Below are 25,597 nucleotides of genomic sequence, written 5' to 3' on the forward strand. Positions count from 1 at the left end.
TCCCCGCGACATACCGCCGAGACAAAATGCCTGCCACGCTGACATCACTGTAGTAAAATTACACCCGGGCTCGTCCTGTCAATCACACATACCGATTACCATATTGGGTTGTGTCTCCGCCCACGCGAGCCCGGCTCGGCCACTCACGGCGCTCCGCGCGCTAATTAGACAAAGTATGCAGAGCTCTGACCAATCAGCGTGACGATTCCAAACTCCTTAAAAATATTTCCGTTCAGGGTTGAAGAAACCATCTGCGTCTTTCGGGTTATACTTCTGGCGAGTTCTGGTTTTGATCGTCCTCACTTGCCGTCGGTTTCAGCACCTCGGAACGTCTTCACCGGAACATTACTGTCTTTCGGATTCTTTAGTGAAAGCACAGAGTAACTCCACATCCAAACTTCATCATGTCTCAAGCAAACCAAGGTCCCAGCTATGGTATGTCAGCCCACATCAAGAAGAAGGCAAGTATCTATCCACATGTTTATTTTATAAACTTTCTTTTAGTTATCGTGCTTTGATAAGATGTGTAATGTTTTTTTTTTAAACAACACAGCAGTTGTAAACTTAAAACACGGTTCTGGCCTTGAACATTTATCTCCATTACTCTGTATTGAAACAAATGTGGCAAAGTTCTTACTTTTACAATATTCACATCACAAAATCACAGTTAAAAAAAGAAATCAGCGGTATTTTTTCATGATGGGTGCTGTAAGCACACAGTTTAATTTGACGCTTAACTTAGGCATAGACACGATATTATATATTTTATTTTTAGTTACAGGATTGTGAATTTATTGAATGTTTTAAACTCATCGAGCTTACTGATTATACAAATTCAAACCTGTACTAATCCTCAAGAGAAATTTTCTCTCTGAAATATTTTCAAAATAGAGTTTTAAAATGTTTTTTTTGTTTGTTAGGACCATCACAATAACCAATAGATTGCTACCGTAACTAAAATAAGACTTATGTGCAACAACATCCAAGACAACAATGTTTATATATTAATTAATTGTTATTTATCAAGTAATTAACCACACTAGGTCTTTTGTGTGTTTTAATACTAAAATGAAGCGACCGAAATCTGATAAAATATGCCCTGGCTGTATAATGGAAACTAGAGGATGGGAATTATGTGACTGTACACAAACATATACCCATAAACTACCTGACATGATACATTACCATTGCAATTAAACAACTTGTAATCACAGTTTTATTTACCTCACAATAATTTATTACACAACAGAATAACAAAATAGAAGTCATATCTGAAGGCTTATTTATATTTAGCCATCCATCCCTACGCGGTCTGCCGAGGTACCCGTGTACCCCCCCCCCGCCCCCAAGTTAGCCACGGCGAACATTCCAGGCATACCTCGCAAGGCAAAATACTCCCTTATTTGTTTTCACGGTGCTACACGCACTGCTCATCAAGGGACTGCCAGACAAATCAACTCAAAATTCTTATCAACAACGGAAGATATTTTTGACAGATGTTGCACTGTTTTAGAAGTTCGGGATAGTCTACGCAGCAGATGTGCTCTTTTACCATACGTTATTTTAATTGCAATAACAAGCTTCGATAGGTGGGACTTATTTCATTTTGTTTGGTTAATTTTCATGTAGTACCTGTTTCAGTTTTCAATTAATATCTTGGTTTTAAATACAGGTTTATTATTTAAAGATACAAAAATACATCACAAATACCATTGAATTGCGACTAAATTCACATTAAATCAACTAAAAAGTTATTAGAAAATTCCAATAACAAATTAAAACAATACAAAACATTTCAGGAAATAGACTTTAAAAAGGCACCAGACTTATCGGCTCTACAGTACAACGCTATCTATTTACACGGTAATGAATACAGTTAATACTTGTTTTATTGAAAAGAAATATCATCAATTCCTTTATGGGGCTTCATTCGGCAACAGCGTATACCTTACAATCATAACATAATCCAACCCATACCAACGGCTAGCTCACTCAGGAACCCCTGGCGCGCCCAAACAAATCACGCCTCTGAAGTCAGGTCCGAAACCAAACAAGACCCGCTGGTATAGTGACATTATAATTTTATCATGGGGGAGTGAAGTTCATTTGCGTGTGTAGAGGAATTTTCACTGGTAACGCGAAACGTAAACCTACCCGGGCCAATCTAAACCTATGAGCGGCTAGATTTCCTAAACTTAAACTTTAGGCTACTTCAGGACTCAGTTGTTGAAGTATATAATTATCCTAAACTCTATGTTGATTTTAGGTGTTGGTCTAAACTAGCTTTTTCTGATGAGGCTGTTTAAAGGCCGTGGACACTATTGGTAATTACTCAAAATAGTTATTAGCATAAAACCTTTCTTGGTGACGAGTAATGGGTAGAGGTTGATGGTATAAAACATCGTGAGAAACTGCTCCCTCTGAAGTGCCTTAGTTTTCGAGAAAGAAGTAATTTTCCACGAATTTGATTTCGAGACCTCAGATTTAGAACTTGAGGTCTTGAAATCAACCATCTAAACGCACACAACTTCGTGTGACAATGGTGTTTTCTTCTTTCAGTATTATCTCGCAAGTTCGATGACCGATTGAGCTCAAATTATCACAGGTTTGTTATTTTATGCATTTGTTGAGATAAAAACACCTTAAAACACAATTACTACTGGTAACGCAAAAAGTAACCTACCCGGGCCAGTCTGAGCGTATTGGTGGCTAGATTTCATCAACTTAACATTTAGGCTACTTCGTGACTCAGTGTTGAAGTACATGTATCCTTAAAACTATGTTGACTTTGGGTGTTGGTCTAAACGAGGTAGAGCTTTTCGGAGGCTATTAAAACAAAGTTGGTTAGGTAAGCATCACGGTTGAACTGATGTAAGCGTATCCATTTACGGGACAAGACCGCTTGGAAGCGTTCCGGGTGTGTGCATGTAGGCGTTACGTTCCTGCCTAAAATGGTCCGGAGCAACACATTCTTTCGCCTCTCCATGAAAGCACATTGTTGACTTTTGTTCAATTGGTTTTGTTTCTGAGAACACGTAAATAGTTTTGAGCACAACAACATAACTTTTCTGACAGTGATATTAAACTAGGAAAAATATTTGGAAACAAAATCAGTGACCAATTAGCTGTAAATTCTTCACATTGTTACAGTATGGGACGTGCGTAGTTTGAATGAGTCCCAATACAGACACGATAATGTTATCTTCGGATTAAATGCTCATCTGTTACATTTCTTAAAACTCAACCTTGCCTGAACTCTCGCGTGCTTAGCCGTGATTTATAATTAATCAAAGTATATAAGTAAAATATCAACAGTATAATGTGCGATGCAAACCTATCGTCTAAACTGTGCCTTAAGGACATTACTGCGTGAAAAGAGATACCACATCATCATTAGTGTCATTGTTTACACTAGAAGCATTGCGCACGATATGAACCAGTCTGGTTCCGGGCACAGGTTTCGACGGCTGATACCGTGCTGTATCAATTTACACAACAAATGGCATGCGCATGCGTATAGCCAATGACTTTCTTATGCTTTTACCTCTTAACCTTTCGAACATCGAACATCATCTTTTTACTCGGGCATATTGCCAGTTTTCACAGTGGCCCAATGTCAATCCGATGAACTAGCAATAACATTCGTCAAATGGCGCCCTCTTTTGACTCAACTTCCTTCAATCCATGTGACGTATGGGGGACACACAAACCGAGAGACAAACCGTTTCTACCTCCATGGTAACAATAGCTCCATGGTTACATTAAGTGTTTCATCTACATCTACATCTATATGTGTTCTCATCAAAGCCTGTTCAGCATGTAGATGAGGATTGACAATAAATGAGCATGCTTGGTTGGCTGGGTGTAAAATCTTGTAATCTCCCTACAATGCCTGAAGTTTCTCGGAAGTTTTGGCTCACCGTTGAATCACACGTCAAATTATGAACTCAAAACAGCAAAGTTATCATGCTTAACCCAGTGTCTGTGTGACTCAAAAGACCTTAATTCGAGGCACACCGTACATTAACATTATATTAAGTAGCGTTTGCTGAGGTGATCTACCATTTAAGGTAATCATTTTGTAACTGCTTAGCGTGGATAACATTTTTGCTCTGCCACAAAAAAAACGCATGAAGAAACAAAGTCCTTAACTACTATTGTGGAGGAGGCAGTGATGTAGCAAATTTTAATTACACGTACAGTGAGCTGGCATTGGTAGATAAAACATGCATACGTCTTAATTAGGTCTATCATTAGCTATTTGTATATCTCGAATAATGTGTACGTGCCGCGAAACCAGACTCAGCGAAATGAAGGAATGTTGCAGACTGTCACGTAGCGTCTTAGAAGGAGACACTGTTCGAATTATTGGAGGCGTTTAGTAGTCGACGAACCAGGGTTGCTGTCTGTCCACATAATATTTTGTGCTTCACTACCATCCCGCTAAGGTTACAGGAGTCGAATTCCTGCCCGGGTTCTGTGGCATAGCGAAGACACCATTGCGAAGATTCCCTGCTGGTCGTCACCTCTCGGCTGTCATCCGAGAGAAGGAATCTTTGGAATGGAGGCCGCAGTCTCTAGTCCCCGATGATGATGCTACACCACAAAGGCCATTTTTAGCCATAAAACTACAATCGTACATCTCAGCTTGCGCTCATATCCACCACTTATAGATAAAGTCGCCTGCTGAAGGCAATAGCGCGGCCATGTTTCCACTCTTAAACCACATCGCAACCACATTACGGTTTTCTTCTACAACTTCAGTCGTGTGCTGGCTGGCTGGTTTGACTACTTCTGCTTAGCAATTACACATCATAATTTACTTAGCGAATTCCTAAGCTGGGTTGGTCACATCATCAGGCGCTTCGGCTTGTGGGCTCCAACTTTAGCCAGGGTCCCTTATATAAAGAGGTTCCCTCAGCTAGAGTGTGCACATTTACATGTAGAGGCGACTTAGCTAATTATAAGGGACCATGATATGAACTCTGCAAACTGCAACAAAGTTAACTGCCAAATATAACAAAATGCAACACCTGAAGGCACCTGACTGCTGAATACATCAATTTCATCTGAGTTACAACAGATTCAACTATTTCCATTTGGTGCATCTTGTTGCACAGAATGATTAGGGTTCCGCCTGTTTAAGACTAAAACCAAACTGAACAGTCTCAATTAAGCACCCCAACCAAATCCAGAAAATATTGTCGCTTGTAGAAAATTACCCTTTTGTGGTGACATTTCTCAAAAAAAAATATATTAGTAGCATTTGGAACAAAACTAATGTTTGTTAATGGAATTTTAATTATATAGTGTGAAATTTTAGATTATTAAAAATGTGCAAGCCCTTATCAATCATCAAAATCACTCGAAAAAAAGTCATCATCAACTTTAGGCTTGTTTTATTTTTCATTCAATTAGTTATGCTTGTTTTCGCCGAGGACTTCCAAAAATGTTCCAGATGCAACTTGACATAACTTGAACCAGCTTAATGTGTTGTGCACATGTCGTCCATCTGGCTTAAGTACTAACTAATAGGTACAAAATAAAATGTGCTGTCGTCATTTATTACAGTTTACTAGAAAAACCTGCTAAGCACAACGAAATTATGTTGACGAGAACAAGGTTACCAGCGAAAAACCCATTTCACATGTAGCATATGTGACTGGTTTCCTGCTTAATGCTGCTTAGCATAATTGTTAAAGCAATAACTTCTGCTTAAGCAGCTCTATGAAATTGGGCACGAGTTTCAAGTTTGCATGATTGATGAAAGAGTGCTGCAATACTTGGTTAAAAAATAGCAGATGTAAAACTAAAACATAGGCCTCAGAGGCTCTAGCTGTAACAAAACTCTCGTTTGTTGTATCATTACATATCTATTTGAATTACTTTTAAAGATTCGCTCAGTTGTCAAAATTTTTTGAATTATGGATGTCTGCATTCCACGTCAGCCTATGATCGTGCAATTAAATCAACGGGATGTGTAATATAAACAAAAAATGCAGCTCCTTTTTGATTTACAGACATTTTGATTTATAGAGTTTTTTTTTTCTTTTACTGACTGTGATGTTCTAAGCCGATGGCAAAAAAATATATATTTATAATGCTGAGTGATTGGCGACAATCTGTATCAATTATTACCAGAGCGTTCATCGATGTACACGAACCCTTGAAGGTTTTAAATTACATTGTTAAAGACGCCTTGCCCGTGACGTCACAACAAACAGACAACGCCCTCTCTTGGGTCTATGAATACTTAGCTCATTGGATGGGAGTTTTACGCCCAGCAATGGCGGCCAATGCTAGGAGTCTATTGATAATACACACGGAGTTTTTCGAGTCCACTTTCCCGAATCACATAAACTAAAAAAAGAAACTTCAGCAATAGAACAATGCGTTGATTTATTGCAACTGTTAAAAACACTGGACACTATTGGTAATTGTCAAATACCAGTCTTTTCACCTGATGTATTTCAACATATGCATAAAATAACAAACCTTCAGTGAAAGTTTGAGCTCGATTGGTTGTATGAGTTGCGAGATAACTATAAAGGAAACATCACCCTTGTCACTCGAAGTTGTGTGCTTTCAGATGCTTGATTTCGGACCTCAAATTCTAAATCTGAGGTCTCGAAATCAAATTCATGGAAAATATTACTCCCTTCTCGAAAACTACGTGTCTTCAGAGGGAGCCGTTTCTCATATCAACCTCTCCCAATTACTTGTTACCAAGTGAGGTTTTATGCTAATAATTATTTTGAGTAATTACCAATAGTGTCTACTATCTTTAAGATATGGGTCTCAAAACAGCGCTTGTATACTTCAATATATAAAACTCAGTACACGTCTTTATCTCTTTATCGAAACATTTGATCTGTAAAATAAACAAAGTTTAACTTTCAAAATAGATTCACGATAACATCATCGATACTGTAAAGTAAAAGAAAAAGCACTTAATTGAGCCAGTATATAGTACATTGTTATGGTAATTACTTGGGTTTTCATACTGTACGCTGTCTTAATCCTTATACTGTCTACACCGCGTAAGTCTTACAGCGGGATAAACTAGTTTTGGTTTTGACAAGACTGCACCTAAGACGACAAAATGAGAGATAGACTTTAATGATTTCAAGATTTTTTTAAGTTGACATTGAGACATAAAACAAACCCCTGACTAGAACATCACCGATACATTCGCAAAGGGTGACATTAAACACGCTATAATCCATTGATAATTAGTACCTCGCCATATCGATATCCCAAAACCTTCAGGATCGTTATGCAAGGCATTCGGGCACGGCGTTCCATGCAGGCCGCCGTCGATCGGCAGTGCAAGCATGCCGTGTGGTGTGGATGATGCCTGGGCCTGGTGGCTGACTTCGGAGCCGAGCCAAATATAGACAAACTATCTTGCCACCGGTATACCACCGTCTTCTGGCTGGCGTCCAAATATTGGTACAAATGTCTTATTCCTTAAGCATTTAACCAACTCCTTGATTGGTTTATTTAAAGCTATAATGGTTTCTATAAAACAAAAACATAAACCTGACGCAGCGAAATTCGTTGTGACACGAATGCGAACTTTCAAAATAATGCTTAAGTTTATAGTTGATGGAAAGGTGGTCCCGTTCATCTCTTCTAATGAAACTTTCTATTAAGCGAGATAAAGTTTATGAAAGGTATGCTTTACGATGGAGAATATTGTGTTTAAATTTGTTTTGAATAAGAAACCAATTATTTGTGGCTTTTCTTTTCGTAGTTGGTATTTCCGTTTCCCGCTCTTTGTCAGTGACACCTATTACGACCAACACTGAACATCGAAGTGGTACAAAACCCACGCTAAAAAAGGCAGTTTCTTATGATGTTTTCTTGTTCTTTTCTTCTCCACCATTCTGCATAACAGCTTGAGGGCAAGAGAGACCACGAACAGGAGGCTGAAATGCTTAGATTCATCAAAGACATGACACACGAAGACTTCGACATGGAACACCCCGAGGGTCTTAAAGACGGAAAGGTCCTCTGCAAGTACGTGACAAGAGCTTTTGACATCCCTTGGACCTCCCTTTATACCCTAGAGCAAAGACTATTTTATGATTATAGACAGAATATGACACACAAGTTAGCTCACATGTGTGTCAGTCCAAGGGAGTTGGTAGTGATTTGGTACTCTCAGTGGTGTTTCTGATCAGCAGAGTGTGAGAGTCCCAGTCGTGACACTTGTGTCCTTAGGCAAGACACTTAACCATTGCTTCGTCATTCGGGTGGGACGTAAAGCAGTTGGTTCCGTGTGTTGTGTTAACGCATGTTAAAGAACCAAGTGTACTTATCCAAAAAGGCGGGGGTTCGCCCCGGTGTTCCTGGTTTGATTGGCTGCATTTTGCGCCACAGCACCTTGTAAACCATATGGTGCTATGTAAAAGGAGTAGGTCTCATACATTCAAACGTAGTCCAACATACCTATAGCACAAACATTTACACCACAGTGTATTAACATAACACTCATTTCTGCCTACAGAATTGTATTATTTGTGTTGTTTTTGCATTCTATGATACTTATTTTGATTCTCTCTTTGGTATCTTTATGTGACAACTGACAGCACCAATGGTGCCAATTTTAACACCTCGGTTTTGGTAGTGTAAATGCCCAACAATGTTGTTATTTTGTGTTTGAATACCCCTTCTTTCTAACACACTCCTACTTTTAACATCAACTAAATCACTCTTACTTTCTCCCTGTCTCTTTCAAGATTAATAAACGGTCTTCTAGACGATGGCAGCAAAGTGAAATACGACCCAGGAAACTCTACATTCAAAATGGTACGCCGAAAGTAGTGTATAAACATGATTTGCACATTCCGTCGAGAAAGGTGCAGTTACGCGGTGCTCACTTGAGTACAATGTTAAAGTCAATCGGCTTGCCGACATAAATCGCTCATCAACCTTAACCTTCCCACTTTTATCACCATTCATCTGCGTCATTTCAACAATAATGACCCTTGAAAGGGGAACATATTTGCCGGAGTTATTTTGCTTAAAAAATAAGCTAGGCTCAAAAAAGCCACAACAAATTGTTTCTCCATAGTATTAGTCCTAAGAAAAACATTGTGATGTCTGTTTCTGAAACAGTTTCAGTCTTGCAAAAAAACTAATCGACGCCTTGAACACACAGAAGTTCTAAACATTAAGTATAACATGTTGAGGTAAAGGTTTTGGTAGGTGTTTGTGGTTCCGAAAAGAACAATCCCAACTCAATCAGAGATTAACATTACATGGTGTTACCGCAAACATCATCTACATTTTGTTTCTGTGTGCACTATTGAACTCACACATCCGTTGCGGTACCCGCTGCCAAAACATAGAATTCGAACTGCCTCTAGCTACCGGGAAATCTCGGTAGTCGAGTTGGTAAGACACTGCTCGAGAATTGTAAAGGCGATTCGAATCCCACCCGAGTAATATGCCTGTGATGGTTTTTGTTCACAGGACTCGGGAAAGTACTGAGTATACAGTGCTAACACACATCGGTGTATGGGTAAAACCACAGTCAATGAACTCACACCTGTTTTTATATATCACAGAGGGCAAACGTGGAGTCTTTCATCGACGGATGCAAAAAGTTTGGTCTTAAGGAGCAAGAACTTTTCCAGGTGAACGACCTGTTCGAGGGAAAGAACGTCTGCCAGTTCACGCAGTGCATCTACGCTATTGGTCGCAGAGTAAGCAAACAAAACTTTTAAAATCTCTCATTAGAAAAGGGTTGTTTCATTTTCTAAACACCCCTGGAGTGTGGGTGTAACCCAGGGATTACACACATACATGTAGGTTCCACTCTGGTGATACTGGCTCCCCAGTATTATACATAGAGTTTGATTGGCATAAAAAGGGGCGTTGAAAACCTCTGAACCTGACAAGACATATTTGAATGTTACAAAGAACAGTTGACTCCATTCGATAGAGAGTTAGATCTTGGAAGGCCTGTTGCAAACAGCAACAAGTTGGTGTCCCGTTTTTGCTAAGTAGTTTGTTGACAGCTGAGCTTGTTTGGGAAAACTTTCCATGTGTTGATATGAATTATTAGGCAGTAAGGTTAAGCACTGTTTCTGCCCTGCAAAAACGTAAATGTGTCAATTTCATGGACAAGTTATTAGAGTCAGTTTTTACCAGGGCAGTTTGACCCCGACCCAACCATGGATTTAACGCATATGGACGCGGGGCTAGTAAGGTGAATTATGAGCCAGCACCTGTAGGTAACACCCATCTTGACCTCTTGATGGGTCAAGAAGGTGTGTTGAGTGTAATGCAGGGTTTAGGACTGACTCATTTTGGGTCAAGCCTGACCTTATGTTTCAATGCATGTGTTTGGAGGGAGATCTTTGTTTGTAGTGAAATATTATTTCATTTGCAGCTTAAAAATATGCTGTGATGGAAAAACACATAATTATAGAAGTGGTAAACAAAACATTAATACAAAGATCCTAACCAACTATATCATCAGCTGAAACTATTATTGTCGTATATATTATCTCAATGCTTCTCCTTTTCACTTTCTTTCCATCTCGTCTTTAACTCAGTTGTCCTCTTCCACCTTTCCATTCTTTTCAGATATCAACGTCTGCACAATGTGTCACTATTTCTTCCTTTAAACCTCTCTCACTTCGTTGTTTTCAGATGTTAGCCTCACCTTCATCATGTTTGTTTTTTGTCTTTGTAAAAGAAATGTCTTCAATTTCAGCCGGTTCCATTGGATACAATCAAATTGGCCTTTGCGTACACGTCACCTCGCTTCCACGCCCAATATTGTTTGAGCTTTAACCCAAGATTTTTAAAGTTTTTTTTTTTTTTTCAAAATGTTCCAACATATGTGGCGTAATGTCAGCACTAGTTTGGAAAACGTGCGCAAATGGAACTTTCAAATTGATTATTCCTAATTAAACAGATCAAACCTTTCATCATTATCTATTGAATCTTTAATAAAGGGCGGGGGAAATGCCACCTTACAATCTATTCAAAGGTCACCCTATGCCCCGCCCATCCAGGGCTTCACATCTCTGTTTTGTGTCCACCGTGTCTAAGCACCACACGTTATTCCATACCAATCCTTCGCTCCTAATTTCATCTCTATTCTTCTCTTCATCCATGACCACTCATTTCTACCGGATTTTGTGCTCATTTCTATCTGTTCCTGTTTCTTCCACCTCCATCCTACACTCATACTAACGGAGAAGCCAGAAAGGGGGACAAATACCTAACTTTGCCATTTTTTCTTCCGTTCATTTCCCCCTGTTACTTTTCAGTTGCAAATGGACCCCAACTACACTGGCCCAATTTTGGGTCCCAAACAGTCAGCCGAAAACAAAAGACATTTCACACAGGAGCAGATGGACGCTGGTAAACACATGCACTCCCTTCAGATGGGTTCCAACAAGGGCGCCTCCCAGGCCGGGCAGAACTTCGGTGCGCCCCGGCAAATTATCAACAAGACAGATGACTAGACACATTTCGCTCTGTAATATTAATATTATCAGTTTTTAAGTTTTTAAAAACTTGCTAACATCGGGCTAAATATATGTTTCGTTTATTTATTTTCTATCTCTTCTTTAATTTATGATTATGATTTCTTCGGGCGGGAACTTATATAGGACGACGTAGAAATAATATGGTGTTATAGAAATCTAACTTGTACTTATCCAAGTTGTAGAAACAAACTGCGTGTGGCGGTATCTACTACCACATTACAAACAGCAGACATGCAACATGAGAACAAAACCAAAACAACCCTGTGATATAATGGGCGAATACAAATGAATTATTCATGAGGGCATGAAGAACCAGCCAATCTCCTTATCGAGTTATCCTTGAATAATTTGACTATGCAATTGCATGTAAAATTGTGTCTTAAGCATTTTTGTACAAACACAAAACTGTCACTGCCAGGGTTATGATGAAATTCTGTGTTACAAACAAAACAGCTTATCTCCTCAACAACAACAACAACAACAACAACATGTTTACAAAGACGTATGCACACGTCTGTTACTGTTTAGCATGATTTTCAAGTACCAAATCGAATGATTGGTTTTGTTAATTTTGATTGTTTGATATTGCACTAAATGTTTGAATGCACGAACAAAAGCAGGGAACATGTTCAATTCAATTAAAGAAATCTTATATGGAGTGAGACAGTCAAGTTTCCTGCGACGATATCACAGTTTTTGACTCCAGGAAAAAAATAGAAGTTGTATCGAGAACACACATTTTATAAAAGCAATATTATATGGATTGTACCTCTAAAAGTATTTGTAATAGTTAATAATATAGAATATAAATATCTAAATATTGGCTTCAATGGAACCGGTGAGCTTTGTAGAATTTTCATAATTAATTATAGACTGATGACAAGGTAATCTAACTTAGCATGTCTTTAAAAAAGCACGAATTTATTGTCTCTATGAGAAAATCTGTTGTTTTTCATTTTCCCATAATTATTGAATAACAACTTATTCTTCACTGACTTTTATAAATAGTCGGACGTATAATAATAGACAAAAACATACTATGTAACACTCCAAGTGCTTTACTCTGTCAAAAAAAAGATATATTATAAAAATGTGTTGTTCTTTATAATGAAACCAAACAAATGCATGCCTTTGTATATGATTATGCAACTATCTGCTCTAACTGTGAACGCTAATGCATTGGGAGAAAAAAAACCTTATGTAACACGCTGTAGTAATCTGTCTTGTTTTTTGCTAGCAATAAAAATAAATCGCTCTTAAAAAAAAACTTGTTTTGTATAAATACATTATGTTCATTCATCAGAGAAGTTTCGGTCAGAGTAAACCAGGGTCCCGAGGGGGCTGAACCATTTCTGAGTCAAGAGGACCCGGAATTTGAGTCAGAATTACCCAGAAATGGATCAAAATGTCACCGTGAATCTGGATTAAAATCTATTCTTTTAAACCACTTTCTAAGTCAGCCTGGCCGAAAACGAGTCAGGCCCCTAAAGCATGGAGTCCGGGTAAATTCTGACTCGTGGGTTTCAAAAGTGTTTTCGGTTTGCTTATCGGGTGTGTAAGCTGTGTAGGGACCATGGATATATTAGTGACAAAATTGAAGTTATGTTCAGGAATAAATGCGAAAAGTTGGCCATTATAACAAAGTCAAACTGCATGGTAAGTATGCAAAACAAAGGGTATAGCAGTAACACCATGTAAAAGATCTCTTATACCCCAAAACACGAACACGAAATGATTAATAAATGGGCAATCAATTTGTTTCAATGTTTGCACCAGTTTGCTTTTTAAAATGGCAGAAGATATGTACTGACCCCTTGCACCAACGTCACATGCGACTTCTGATTGCAAAAGCATGCCATTGTGGGTGTTAATCTGCACATTAAAAGTATGGTGAGCGTGAAAACGCCACGCCGCCTAATGGTACATGTGGATATCGGCTCCCAAAATGGCGCGCGCCAAGATTTTAAGTTGTGATCATGACGTCAGGTGAATTGGGTCATAAGAATTACCAAATTCTATTATTAATAACTAATATCGCGTTGATTAATCAATGCGAATGGTGTGAAACTATTCTGGATCAAAATTATTTGCACGAAGTTGCTAAAAATGTATGTGAGTTTCTGATGTGGCAAATCGGCAAGTGACTGAATGTGAACCAACTGCAGGTTACCAGTGATATTCAAGTCAAAGATTTACCTTTTTCGACATTACACAAACGGCTTTGGACCCCTCGCCCACCATGCGTGACTGTGTAGCTACAAAATTCATTATTTGGTCTGAACGAGCCTCAAATTGGTTACCAGTTTATCTGAACAAACATAGTGCGCAAGTTGGTCTTGAAATGGTGAAATTATTACAACGTTAAAGTCAGTACACAGTATAAGCCTAATTGATGCGGAAAATGACTTTGGATTTTGAGCTCGAAAAAAACAAAAGGACAGACAAAGAACGCCAACAGGGTACGTATAACTGTTTTGCTATATGTAGCATAATCCATGTATGTGTCGTCCGATTATAATCATTCCTTTTTTTATTTTTTATTCCTACGAGAAGTGTCTTTTTATTTCAGATCAAGATCGGTGTTGCCTGGGATTTTATTGTTTAGTTTAGCTGGCGACCGACGTCTACCATTACCTACATCAATACAACATACAATTCACAACTGCAACTTTTAAAATCATCCACAAACAAACCCTCAATTGAAACGTTTGTTTAAAGGCACTGGACACGTTTGATAATTATCAAGAACCAGTTTTCTCACTCGATGTAACCCAACATATGCATCAAATAACAAACCTGTGAACATTTGGGCTCAAATTAATGGAAGAGAATAATGAAGAAAACAAATTACTTTGCATTACTTTGTGTGATTTCAGATACATAACGAAAGGCTTCAGCTGAAGTCTTTTATTATTTGGGTGACAAATAACCTCTTTCTCAAAAACTACGTTACTTCGTCAGAGGGAGGCGTTTCTCGCAATGTTTTACACTATCAACAGCTCTCCATTGCTAGTACCAAGAAAGTTGTTATGCTAACAAACAGTTATTTTGAGTAATTACCAATATTGCCCAGTGCCTTTAAGTTCCTCGTCATTTTAGATGAAATAGTTTAGACATCATCAATTTGTAAATCTTTACCAAAATCATTGGAAGTTTTCAGTCTCTAATAAACGCCTCGCCCCATTATCACGTTTTGTGGTCTTTTCATTTTAAACCTCTCAGCTGCAGATGGACCCCAGCTACACCGGTCCCGTCCTTGGGCCCAAGCAGTCGGCGGAGCACAAACGCGAGTTCACGCAAGAGCAGATGGACGCCGGCAAGCACGTACACTCACTGCAGATGGGCTCCAACAAGGGTGCTTCACAGGCCGGCCAGAGCTTCGGAGCACCCCGACAAATCATGAACTAGCATGGGTGTCACTTAACAAATCCGCTTGTAGAAAAAGAGGCTTATTTAACCAAATCCGTCTACATTTTAAAAAAAATTCACGATCAAACTCTGTTCGAAACGGACTTTTTTTATTTAGCCTCCATTAAAAAAAAAACCTGTAATACACTGGCGGTCCACAAAAATTACAGTGGGGTACATTGCAGCGGGTATACCACCATCCAAAACTCACAATTTATTGAAAGCAATCACCGAAGGGCAAAATAAAGACCTTAATGCAAATAATTATTATCGCAAATACGCGGTTTACGGCCGATTGACCGCTAGATAGACCAGCATACACCTCATTCCACGCATCAAGCCCGGTTCATACTTCCTGCGAATGCTTTGTTTAAAGCGATTTTACTTGGTCACAATTTGGTAGGGGAGTGCGTATTGATTATTGCGTCACCAAAGTTCGCCTTGCCTTTTCATTCACAGGAAGTACGACCCGGGCTTTTTGCGTGGAATTGGATGTACCGTGGTCTATCTAGCGATGAATTTTAAACGTTAGCTATAGACCAGCATGCACCTCATTCATCAACTGTCTTTAAAAATGTCTTCCGATCGGTTCATCAACTTAATTTTGTAGCTTAATCAAGCGATTTATATCTATTCAGAATACATTATAGGAACAGCAATAAGAATAGAAATGTTATTCTTAAATGTTCAGCGCATGTGAGTTCATTTTGAAAATATGATATACACGTTCATGCCTTCAATTATTAGGCCTGATTTATGAGTTCGTATTAGCAATCAACTTGTTCATTTTTTTATATCAAAAAAGAAGAAAGTGTTTTGACCCCTAGAGCTAAAAAAACCTACGCGATCCATCATTAGAAATTAAGTAGCAGCTCTTTTTTTACCAAACGCTGTCACGCAGTAATTTTACAAACATTAGCAAATTCTACAGAAAGCGTGTGGTTGAACCGTTGAATATTCATTGTCAACAGCTCTTTACCCCTTTTAATTTATATCAGCGTTTTCTGAAATAATGCCAACCTCAGTGTATATTATACTATACAATAATTGACTTCCTTGATTTTCTTTATGGCAAGTGCATGCTTATGTATATGATATGCTAATAATATGCAAATTATTAACGCTTATGCTATAGACCAATCCGACGCGCACCGGGCGCGCAAGTGTTGAGCACCGGGCGCGCAAGTGTTGTGAGCATGCACCGCGCGCCATTTACTGCGGTGTCTTCAATGTCTAGATTGTGCACAAAAAGACACCGCAGTTGGTAATTTTCAATAGAGGGCGCTACCAATTTTGTTTCGTCGGATTGGTCTATACGGTAGATACCACTCGTCGAAATAAACAATTAAACGGCTCTTTTAAAATGGATGTTTAAGATGTTGGATTTGTAGCTGTGACGTTTTGTATTTATTACATTGAAGATAATTAATGTAATGCACAACCGACTAGTGCAAGTCTACTCTCATTTACATCGCTTTAGGCATGCAGCCTCAAGCTTGATCTTTAGCAAATTTCGTGAAGACCAATTGCGATTTAACACGCAGAAACGAGATTATAGTTCAAAGTACAGTTTCGTCTTAGCTTTCTACACTATGGTCCTACTTCCGAATAAGCATACAGGAGTAAGCCAAGCACACTTCTTTAAATTATGACAGAAATTTGTATGCAACTTTATAAATCCTTCAATAGCTTATATAATCCATGTACCTTTAAAAAAATATATATGAAGTAAGACTCGACAACAAAACTTCGAAGATTTTATCAATCTGCTCGTACTTGCAAAAGCTTGTACTGAGACATAAAGAACTTGCAAAGCGTATCCCCGCTTCGAGATTAACAACCGTTGTGTAAACAACGGTGAGAAGAGTAATAACAATAACTAGAGCACATTGTTTTAACGCCTGCTCTCAGAAACTTGAAATCTTCCAGCGTAACCCCCGTAGGGAACTCAGCCAGAACATGATACTCAAAAGCCTTAATACACTTGACGAAACAAAGGACTGTAGACTGGATTTCCAAAAGTATAATATTAGATAAAATCACGTCGTCATTTTCATCACTGTAAGGTTTGTATTTCCCTTTTTTTAACGTGTTGAATTTTCGAGTTTTTGTCTCTAATGCGTGCTATATCACCATTTTTCATTCCCTGATTTCAGTTATGATTTTTAATACAATTTCTTCTTTTGTTTGTTAATGTTTTTCCCACTTTGTACTAATGATCTGGTTTTGTTTCCTTATTCTATTTCTTACAGAGTTTAACAATAGTCACCTCTTTTGCCTTTCACATCTTTTCCTTTGTATCACTCTTTATATTTGTTGTTTCTTTCCCAATTTGATTTGTTTGACGTTATATCACCTCCTGAAATTAACATGATTTTTCCCTTCACGTAATTTTCTTTACAGACCTTTCTAGTTCTGATTCTTCTTCTTTTCTTATAACCAAATTTCCTATAATGTTGTTTGAAACAGTTTATTTAACTTATTACGGTTTGAATGTTTTGTTTCGTCGGCTTACTCATGTTATTGTTCACCAGTGGACTTTTAGTGATTTTATTATTTGTAAACATACACATGCGGTTGACTTGAATCATTGTTATTTCATGACTGTATTTTGAGTCAGTGTGTCAAGTGCGTGGATACAAAGTCTTTGACAATCACGAAGAAGTTGTCCACGTAATTAATTTGCACGAACTTGACAATCAACGGTTTACTTTGAAAGTCTATTTCACGCCTAAGACAAATTTAAGAAAACTCCAACAAGATTACTCATAACTATATGCCAGTTCTACCGAGATCTCTGCCAACCATCTCTATCCCTCACTTCAAAGAACACGACAATGGCACCATCTGAAATTGTATAAAAAGTATTCTAACCTTCGCCGTGGTATGGGAAATCAGATTGTCTCCTTCTGAGAGCCATTTTAATCGGAAGACCAAAATATATAGTCTGATGAGTACATTTTAAGTAAAGACCAGTCAAGATCCATAAGCAGGCCTAATACTTCACACGGAGGCAACAAAATGTGATAAACAGTGCCTCCATGCCACCGGTCGTTGCCTTGGTGCCCTTGAAATGCTTCAGTAGAAATTAACAATTTCCTCAAAGGGTGCCCTTAACTAATAATGAAATATATTGGTGCCCTTGCCCTTTCAAAAACGAAGCATACATGCCTACATAAGCGTTGTTTATCTTCTTTTAAGTAAACGTAACTTCAGATTTCCATTAAACCTCGCATTCACCCGGGCGTGGTTTCCTGGCACCACTCTATCTTTCCCAACAAATCTCTACACAGTTTCTTACAATTATTCCCGTTCGTTCCTCGTCCTCAGTTGCAGAGGGACCCTAACTACAGGGGCCCAATCCTTGGCCCCAAGCCTTCCGAAGAGCACAAGAGGGAATTCACCCAGGAGCAGATGGATAGAGGCAAATTCATGCTTTGCTAGACTGGCCACAAGCCCTTACAACTGGCCTCATGCTTTGCTAGACTGGCCACAAGCACTTACAACTGGCCTCATGTTTTAGTAGACTGGCCACAAGCCCTTACAATTGGCCTCATGCTTAGCTAGACTGGCCACAAGCCCTTACAATTGGCCTCATGCTTAGCTTGACTGGCCACAAGCCATCACAGATGTCCAAGGCTTCAAATTTACTACTAAGAGATTACTTACTGACGATTACATATTAAACAGTAGAAACGCAGGATCAGTGGGTTAACATTATTTTACTCTACAACATCATTCAGTACCAAGAAGTTCAGTTAAAAAGGGTGATTTATTTTTATTTACGGGGGGGGTCAGCATGGTGTAGTCTTTCATTTAGTGGCGATAGTTAAAGTAACTTCACAAACTCAAGTGTTAACGCTATTAGGTAGTCTGTTAACTGCTAAAAGCTTTTGCTGTCTCATAGACAGATAGAAAGATAAAATGGTTTATTAAAAAATTGTCCTCGCAGCACAAAGGCTAAATAACAACAATTTTACATAAATTTAAAATTTGAAATTAAATAGAAGGCAAATTGGTAATAAAAAAAAATAAAAAAATATGTGAAATAGTTAAGCCACTCCCCTAAATTTACACATTGAAAATTGCACATTGAAATTGAATTACTTTCTGATTAGGAAGAAGTATTGTTCGATAACCAAAGAAAGAGTCATAATGGTTTATAAATCATGAAGTTGTAAGCAAAAGTTTTAAAATCTATGCACATACGTAAGTTATGGAAGATTTAAGACTAACAATTATTCTGTTGAACTCTTAATTAAACATGTTACTATTCATGCATCGGTCTATTGGGCGCCCCAACTTTTGCTTTCGGACAATACAGTTCTAAAGAATTATGTCTGAAAGTTCTACACAGTCTCATTTGTATTATTCTAAAAATGTCTGAACAAAATGTGCCTGGTATTAACTTGACATCATTTTTATATTCTATGTATTGAATGAAATTCTCGTAATTTGTTTAAGCACGGTACTTTGTTTTAAACATTAAAAAGGCAATAAACCAAGCTAGCTTTCTAAAAATGCAAGAGCGTTCTTTATGCAATTATTTTCAGGTCAGTTGCTAGTCACATAAATCATAAGACAAAAATTGTGAAAAGAAACGAACTTTTTAGTAGACTACGCGTGATTTGTTTTGTACTGTTGGGTTTTGGTGGGCTGGAAGAACCAAAGATCCGGGTATTTCACATTGTTATGAGTTCCTAATTCGAAATATTGTTTACAACTGTTTACTTGTTAGGAACCGACGCGGGACATGAAACCTATTAGTGTTGGTCTAAAATAGTATAAACACCGCCCTCTGTTGACAAATCTTACTTTTCACAAAGTAAGTTTTTAAACCGTATTAGGCCAGTAAAGCTTTATGCACTCTCGTCCTCTCATGTCGAAATGTTGAATGATTGTTGTCATTTGACCCAGTGTACAATATTCTCCAAACTACACTTAAACCATGCGAGAGAGGGCCTTTACTTTGTATACTGAATAATTGGATAAAGGAGACACCAAACGAGGAAATATAATAATTTGGAAGGAAAAGGGGGAACCCGCAAGCAGCACAAACAAACTAAAGTTATAAATTTCAGGCGTTTGAGGTGAGATTGATCAAGCAGTGTACATGTTTCTTTTCGTGTTTTCTCATTATTAGTATTCTTCTTCTTCTTCTTCTTCTTCTTCTTCTTCTTCTTCCAACTTCTTCTTTCCCTTGTCTGTTCTCACTCTGTAGCTCAAGCATAAACTTTCAGTTAAATGTTCTCATACAATAGTTTGTTTTAATAATATAGTATTCTCAATATCCTTTTGTTTTTGCACGATTTATTCCTTTTCTTGTCTTTAAAATTCGATATTAACATCACATTTCTTTATCCTTTTCATTCTCATTTCCTTGCGTTGTTTTCCATTTCTGTAGATTTCCGACAGCCATTTTTATTATATTTTCATCTGTGAGTTTTCCTGTCTGTGAATAACCATATTTCCCCCCTCTCTATGATTTCAAGTCTTTTGCAGATGTCTCTAAACACCAATGTGTTGTTTTCTTCATGTTGTTTCAACTAACATTTGTTACTTATTCATTCTTTAGACAGTTTTCAAAAGAACGGCTTTGGCTATTGCTTTACAACGGTCATAAAACTGTTATCTCCTATTGACTTCCACACAGTATGACTAACCTATGTGTTCCACATGTATTACAATCCAACATCAAGATTGATGCTGAATTACATCTTATTGGACACTGGTATCCCGTTTGAAACCGTTAATAACCAAGGCTTCACAAGCCGCACCCGCACTATCTTCTCCCACAACCACACGACCTGCCATTACATACCTTTATTATGCTGCCATCATCTTGGTCATGTTCCCTGTATCCAACAGCAGTAATTGATGCTAATATTCATCGTATAAAAAAGGAACCAGACTATTTCTCCTTCCAGCCTCGGTTTGGTTACATTGATTTGAATGGGAAAAAATCAAGATGGTTGTGCCCCATGATAACGGTCTATATAGACAGGAGCCTGGGTCTTGTCTCTGCTTCCGATTCACACATTGATGTTCTTCTCTTCCATCAGTTGCAGCTGGACCCCAGCTACAGCGGCCCAATCCTGGGGCCCAAGATGTCCGAGCAGACCAGAAGAGAGTTCTCCAAGGAACAGATGGACGCCGGGAAATACATGCACTCCCTGCAGATGGGCTCCAACAAGGGGGCATCCCAGTCCGGCCAGAGCTTCGGAGCACCCCGACAAATCATCAACAAAACCGAGTGATTTGTAGCATTTAGTTCATTCAAGGTCCGCTCGTAGTATAAAGAAACAACCAAATCTGATTAATTATTCAAATTAATGTGTAAAGAATTCAAAATCATCCACAGTTCAGACCATGTACACAGACGTGAAGCTATAAGCTTCTTTTTGTTGCTAGAAAAACAAGTTCTTTCAGTCACAAGCTCTCTGATCACCAACATGGTGGTTACAAAATAATACTTTTATCTACCTGCCAAAAACCCACAGCCATACAGTGCTGGCTATTATTTGATAATTTCGGATATCATATTAATTGGTTGAAACTCTATGGTTTACTATAAGTATGTCAATATATACAGTGGTTTCAACATGCATGACTAAGTGTGTAGTAGACGTAAACAAGTAACCATTACATGTATTTAGTGCCAAGCCATTTAATTTTATAAAACATATGCTGTTATGATAATATCTGGCCGTTATATATTGTCCATTATCTGGCTATTATATATTGTCCATGCTATATTTCCATTTTGTTGGCATTTTCTTTTTGGATAATATCGAAGACAGCACCCAAACGACTTTTAAGATCATTTCATTGACTAAAATTGCTCAATAATTATGTTCGGTCTGGAACATTTTTTTTCTTGTTTCTTGGCTCATTAATTCCAGTACTTTTTTTTTTTTTTTTTTTTTTACAAAATCAAGATTAAACCCTTTTCAGCCATTTAACGCCTACAATCTCTAACTCTTAGAATCTCTAACTCTTAAAAAATAGCGTTGTGGTATATCAAAATATAATCCATCTCAACATAGCTGAAAAAACAAAATGGTTTCTTGCATTACTAAATCCGTACATTAGACAACTTCAAATTAATGGTTCATTTCAAAACGCATAAAATAACCTGATACTGTTGTAAGATTGTTGTTAGACTATGCGGAAATGGTGTGATATTGTAAGGGAGATTTAGCATGTTTTCCAAATCATGCACAATACTTTATCATATACTTGACGTGGACGTAAAAAGCTGACTCCCGTCAAATTTGAGATACATAACACCAATCACACTACTTATTATGATACTTTGCTAAGTGTATTTAGCTTTTTTGCATTACAATAAAAACACTGCGCTCTTTCAAAAAAAAGAAGAAGGTGTAACTTGACTTTTTATTATGTGTTGAAAGGAATTTGTTCCTTTGTTGTTTGCACGAAATCAATGTTATTTTAAAGGCATGGGGTTTTTGTAGAATGCTGATTATTGCAGTGATACTATTTTCATATTACAATTGTTCCACACGTACTAGAAGTAGCTTCACATCACAGAAATACATTGGCGAAAATATTTCAGGGCTAAGCCATAAAAGTGTTTGGGGGACTTTGTTGTTACTATTGGTTTATTAAAAAAACATTAAAACTTGTGAGCCAGAGACTTCTCTCTGTTATCAAAATCCACGACTATTGGTATAAAATTCAGGCGGAAGACAACATTAACTCCATTCAATTGAGCTGATACTAATGTCATGCTATTCAAATGGTGTTTAGTTTGGTTGGTACTTGCATGAAAATTCCTATGTATTACAAACATGTATTATTCAACTAGGGTCCCGCTAAACACAACGTTGACTTGTACAAGTCTATGGCTCTTTTATGAAGTTTGTTTGCTTTACAAAGACACAGACAAACAATATCGCAGTAAAACATCTAGGCCGTTGTCTACTGGTAAATATTAATCATACTCGAAGAAACAATCCCGATTGCTACATTTGCTTTTGCACCATACACAGTGAACACCATCAAAGACTATGCATTCATTACAAAAATAAATAAATAGCACACAAATTAAAACCATTTGAAGAGAGAATTGTATCACAAACGCAACTTACAAAATAACTGGGGAAGATCATCCACGTGAGCCTACGACATTCAAATATCCCGCTCAATGGAGTTACCATAACTAACACTACCACGAGACAAAACCAATTTATTGCTTCCAAAATTAGGCGAAATTAAAACAAGGAAAGATTGAAACCGTTTGTGAAGATGACTAGGGCATGACTGGGAGATGTGGTCGCGTGGTCGCTCGGTTGCGTGTGAGAAAAGGTAAGATATGTTTCCTAAATCTATTTCCTCTTTAATTACTTCTCTATTTCTGCTTTTGAGTGGTTTATCTTCCCTTTCTCTGTAAACAACTCATGTCTTTGCTCTTTCCTTCATCAGTGTGTCTTCATTTCTAACCATTCTTTTCTCTTAGTGTACTTTTATCCCTTGTCTATAACCGCCATTTTTCCTACCTATTCTTTTTTAGATTTCACGGCCTGCATCTTGTCGGTCCTGTGTAACACTTTCATGCACGACACCAGTGTCTGTAACAATTCTCACCCACTCTCTCTAATATTTTCTTCTTTTCCTGTTTTCCGCCAAACTCTGTCAAATACCGTCATCTTGATCATCCAACATGCATGCATTGTGGTACCCAATATTAAAACCAGCGTTCATAATAGACCGCTGCCTTATCTAACTGTTTTCCTTTTTTAGGGTAAGCAGTCAGGGATCTAGACTCTGACAGTTCTAATCGAAGATAACAAGGGATCTTAAGTGTCGTGTTAATTGTAACCCCTTGTCTCATATTTATCACCAGGAGTGCTTTCCTTTCCTCTGAATGACTTTCAATGTATTGTTGCCCGTCTCACCTCTCTCACACATTTACCAACCATTGATCATCCTATACACAATGTTGTAGAGTAGCTTTGGTTAAGGAAGTTTCAAAACCTACACATCAGACCAAGTCTAAAATACAGGCCCGTATGGCACCCCTTTCCCCAGCAATCCACTCACCGTAATGTCAACCCTGACACCATAAAGAAGGAAAAAAACATTTATCATGGTAACCATACCATTGGTTAAAAGTTGAATGACAACGCAATGGTTGTACTGGAAATATACCTACTCCCATCCACGGGTAAAAAGGAAAAATACACGCATCCAGCTATTGAACGTTTTACATAGTTAAGGTATTTCGAGAGAACATACAATTAAGTGTAATCTGCCATTTGTTGCAAAATTTGCATACAAGAGACAAACTAGGATCTCAAGACATGTTTTCCCATGTCCAACTACATTTCAAATGGAAGTTTTCCTTAGAAAAACTTACTGCATTACATGTACAAAAAGGGGCCCTTTCAAATCGCTCATTGTTTTCCAATCAAAGATTTCGGGAGGGGGGGGGGGTTGTCTACTGATTTTGTATGTATTTATTGGTTTTATTCTATTTTTATTTGATACAGTTGCAGGCAGATGACGACTACAGAGGTCCCAAGCTCGGCCCCAGACCCTCCTCAGAACACAAGAGGGAGTTTACCAAGACTCAGCTGGAGCGAGGGAAGTTCATGCTTTGTTGATGGGTATTTAGGACAAGCAGCGTAGAGTAGCTTCATATGGAGCCACCACCCATTAGTTTCACCAGCATCCATGGCCACAGGGCCCACAATCACCACATCAATGTTTTAAACTAGCTGTTTAACTTTATGCCTCACGGGAAATACCACATTTCCATTGCATATTTTGTTATGCAACTAAATTCAACATATCTCTAAAATTGTGACTTACTTGGCTTTTAAGGACATATTTGGTCGTTTAGAGAAACAAGCAAATGCTGGAATATTACCCATAAACCAAAACGGACGACACGGCTACATTTGCTACAGTTCATGAGGTATATGACATCCGCAGATACACCTTTAGCAACATCACAGATACTGCCTTTCAGAGTTACAATTATTACGCACAGGACTAACCCTAACAATGGTTCGCAAACTCTGTCAATTGGAGACTTTCTGGAACGCTAGGTGGCCGCAGACTCAATTACAAATCTGTTTATGCACATGCTCAGGTGGACAAAAACAATCAGAAATGCCTGGTATATGTTTCCAAAGTCTTATTTACGCACTCAATGTTGAAAAGTATCAGGATAGTTACTTGTCTAAAGATAAAAACTGCAGTAAGTAGTATTTAGCATAGAAAGTATGTTAAGAGTTTCTTGTTAGACAATAGTATAATGATGGTACGTCCTTCTTAGTTTTTCTACCATCGTCATAAGTGTCATTTTGTATACAGGTAGTCTGACAAAGATGGCTGCAGTAAGAAAAATGTCTATTTATGATAGTTGAACGGGCCTGAATGAATCTAATATACATAATGTAAAGCCCGTGTGGTGTTACTGTTTGATTTACCAAAATCTTTAAATTTGAGCTGAAATCATTGTCTCCATTTCTTAATTTAGTCAATGAGTCAAATTGTTCATGCATGCTTACAATGAACAAACTTTATGTTAAGTAAGGTTTCAAAAATAGTGACTACATGTATTTCGCTTCAGTTAATTGGTTTAAATGCGCTGTAAACTTAAACTCACAAGCCTTGTTTTGATCAAAATAAAGCAAAAAAGCTCT

The 25,597-nt window shown here is 37.9% G+C and overlaps 1 protein-coding gene across 5 annotated transcripts; it reads left to right on the top strand.

The window, feature by feature from the left end:
- The first annotated feature begins 237 nt into the window (after positions 1-237).
- Positions 238-25,562, top strand: LOC139946837 (myophilin-like). Of its 5 annotated transcripts, none has more exons than XM_071944563.1 (5): positions 238-461; positions 7,901-8,022; positions 8,745-8,814; positions 9,576-9,713; positions 24,437-25,562. In XM_071944563.1, exons 1-5 carry the CDS (start codon positions 405-407, stop codon positions 24,548-24,550), a joined length of 501 nt encoding a protein of 166 aa, XP_071800664.1. In that variant the 5' UTR covers positions 238-404; the 3' UTR covers positions 24,551-25,562. The 5 variants fall into 5 exon arrangements, with proteins under 5 accessions (XP_071800664.1, XP_071800663.1, XP_071800659.1 ...); XM_071944562.1 differs by lacking the exon at positions 24,437-25,562 and adding an exon at positions 18,252-19,441; XM_071944558.1 differs by lacking the exon at positions 24,437-25,562 and adding an exon at positions 11,292-13,190.
- Positions 25,563-25,597: the final 35 nt, after the last annotated feature.

Source organism: Asterias amurensis, chromosome 14 (genome assembly GCF_032118995.1).
Source record: "Asterias amurensis chromosome 14, ASM3211899v1".
Lineage (NCBI taxonomy): Eukaryota > Metazoa > Echinodermata > Asteroidea > Forcipulatida > Asteriidae > Asterias > Asterias amurensis.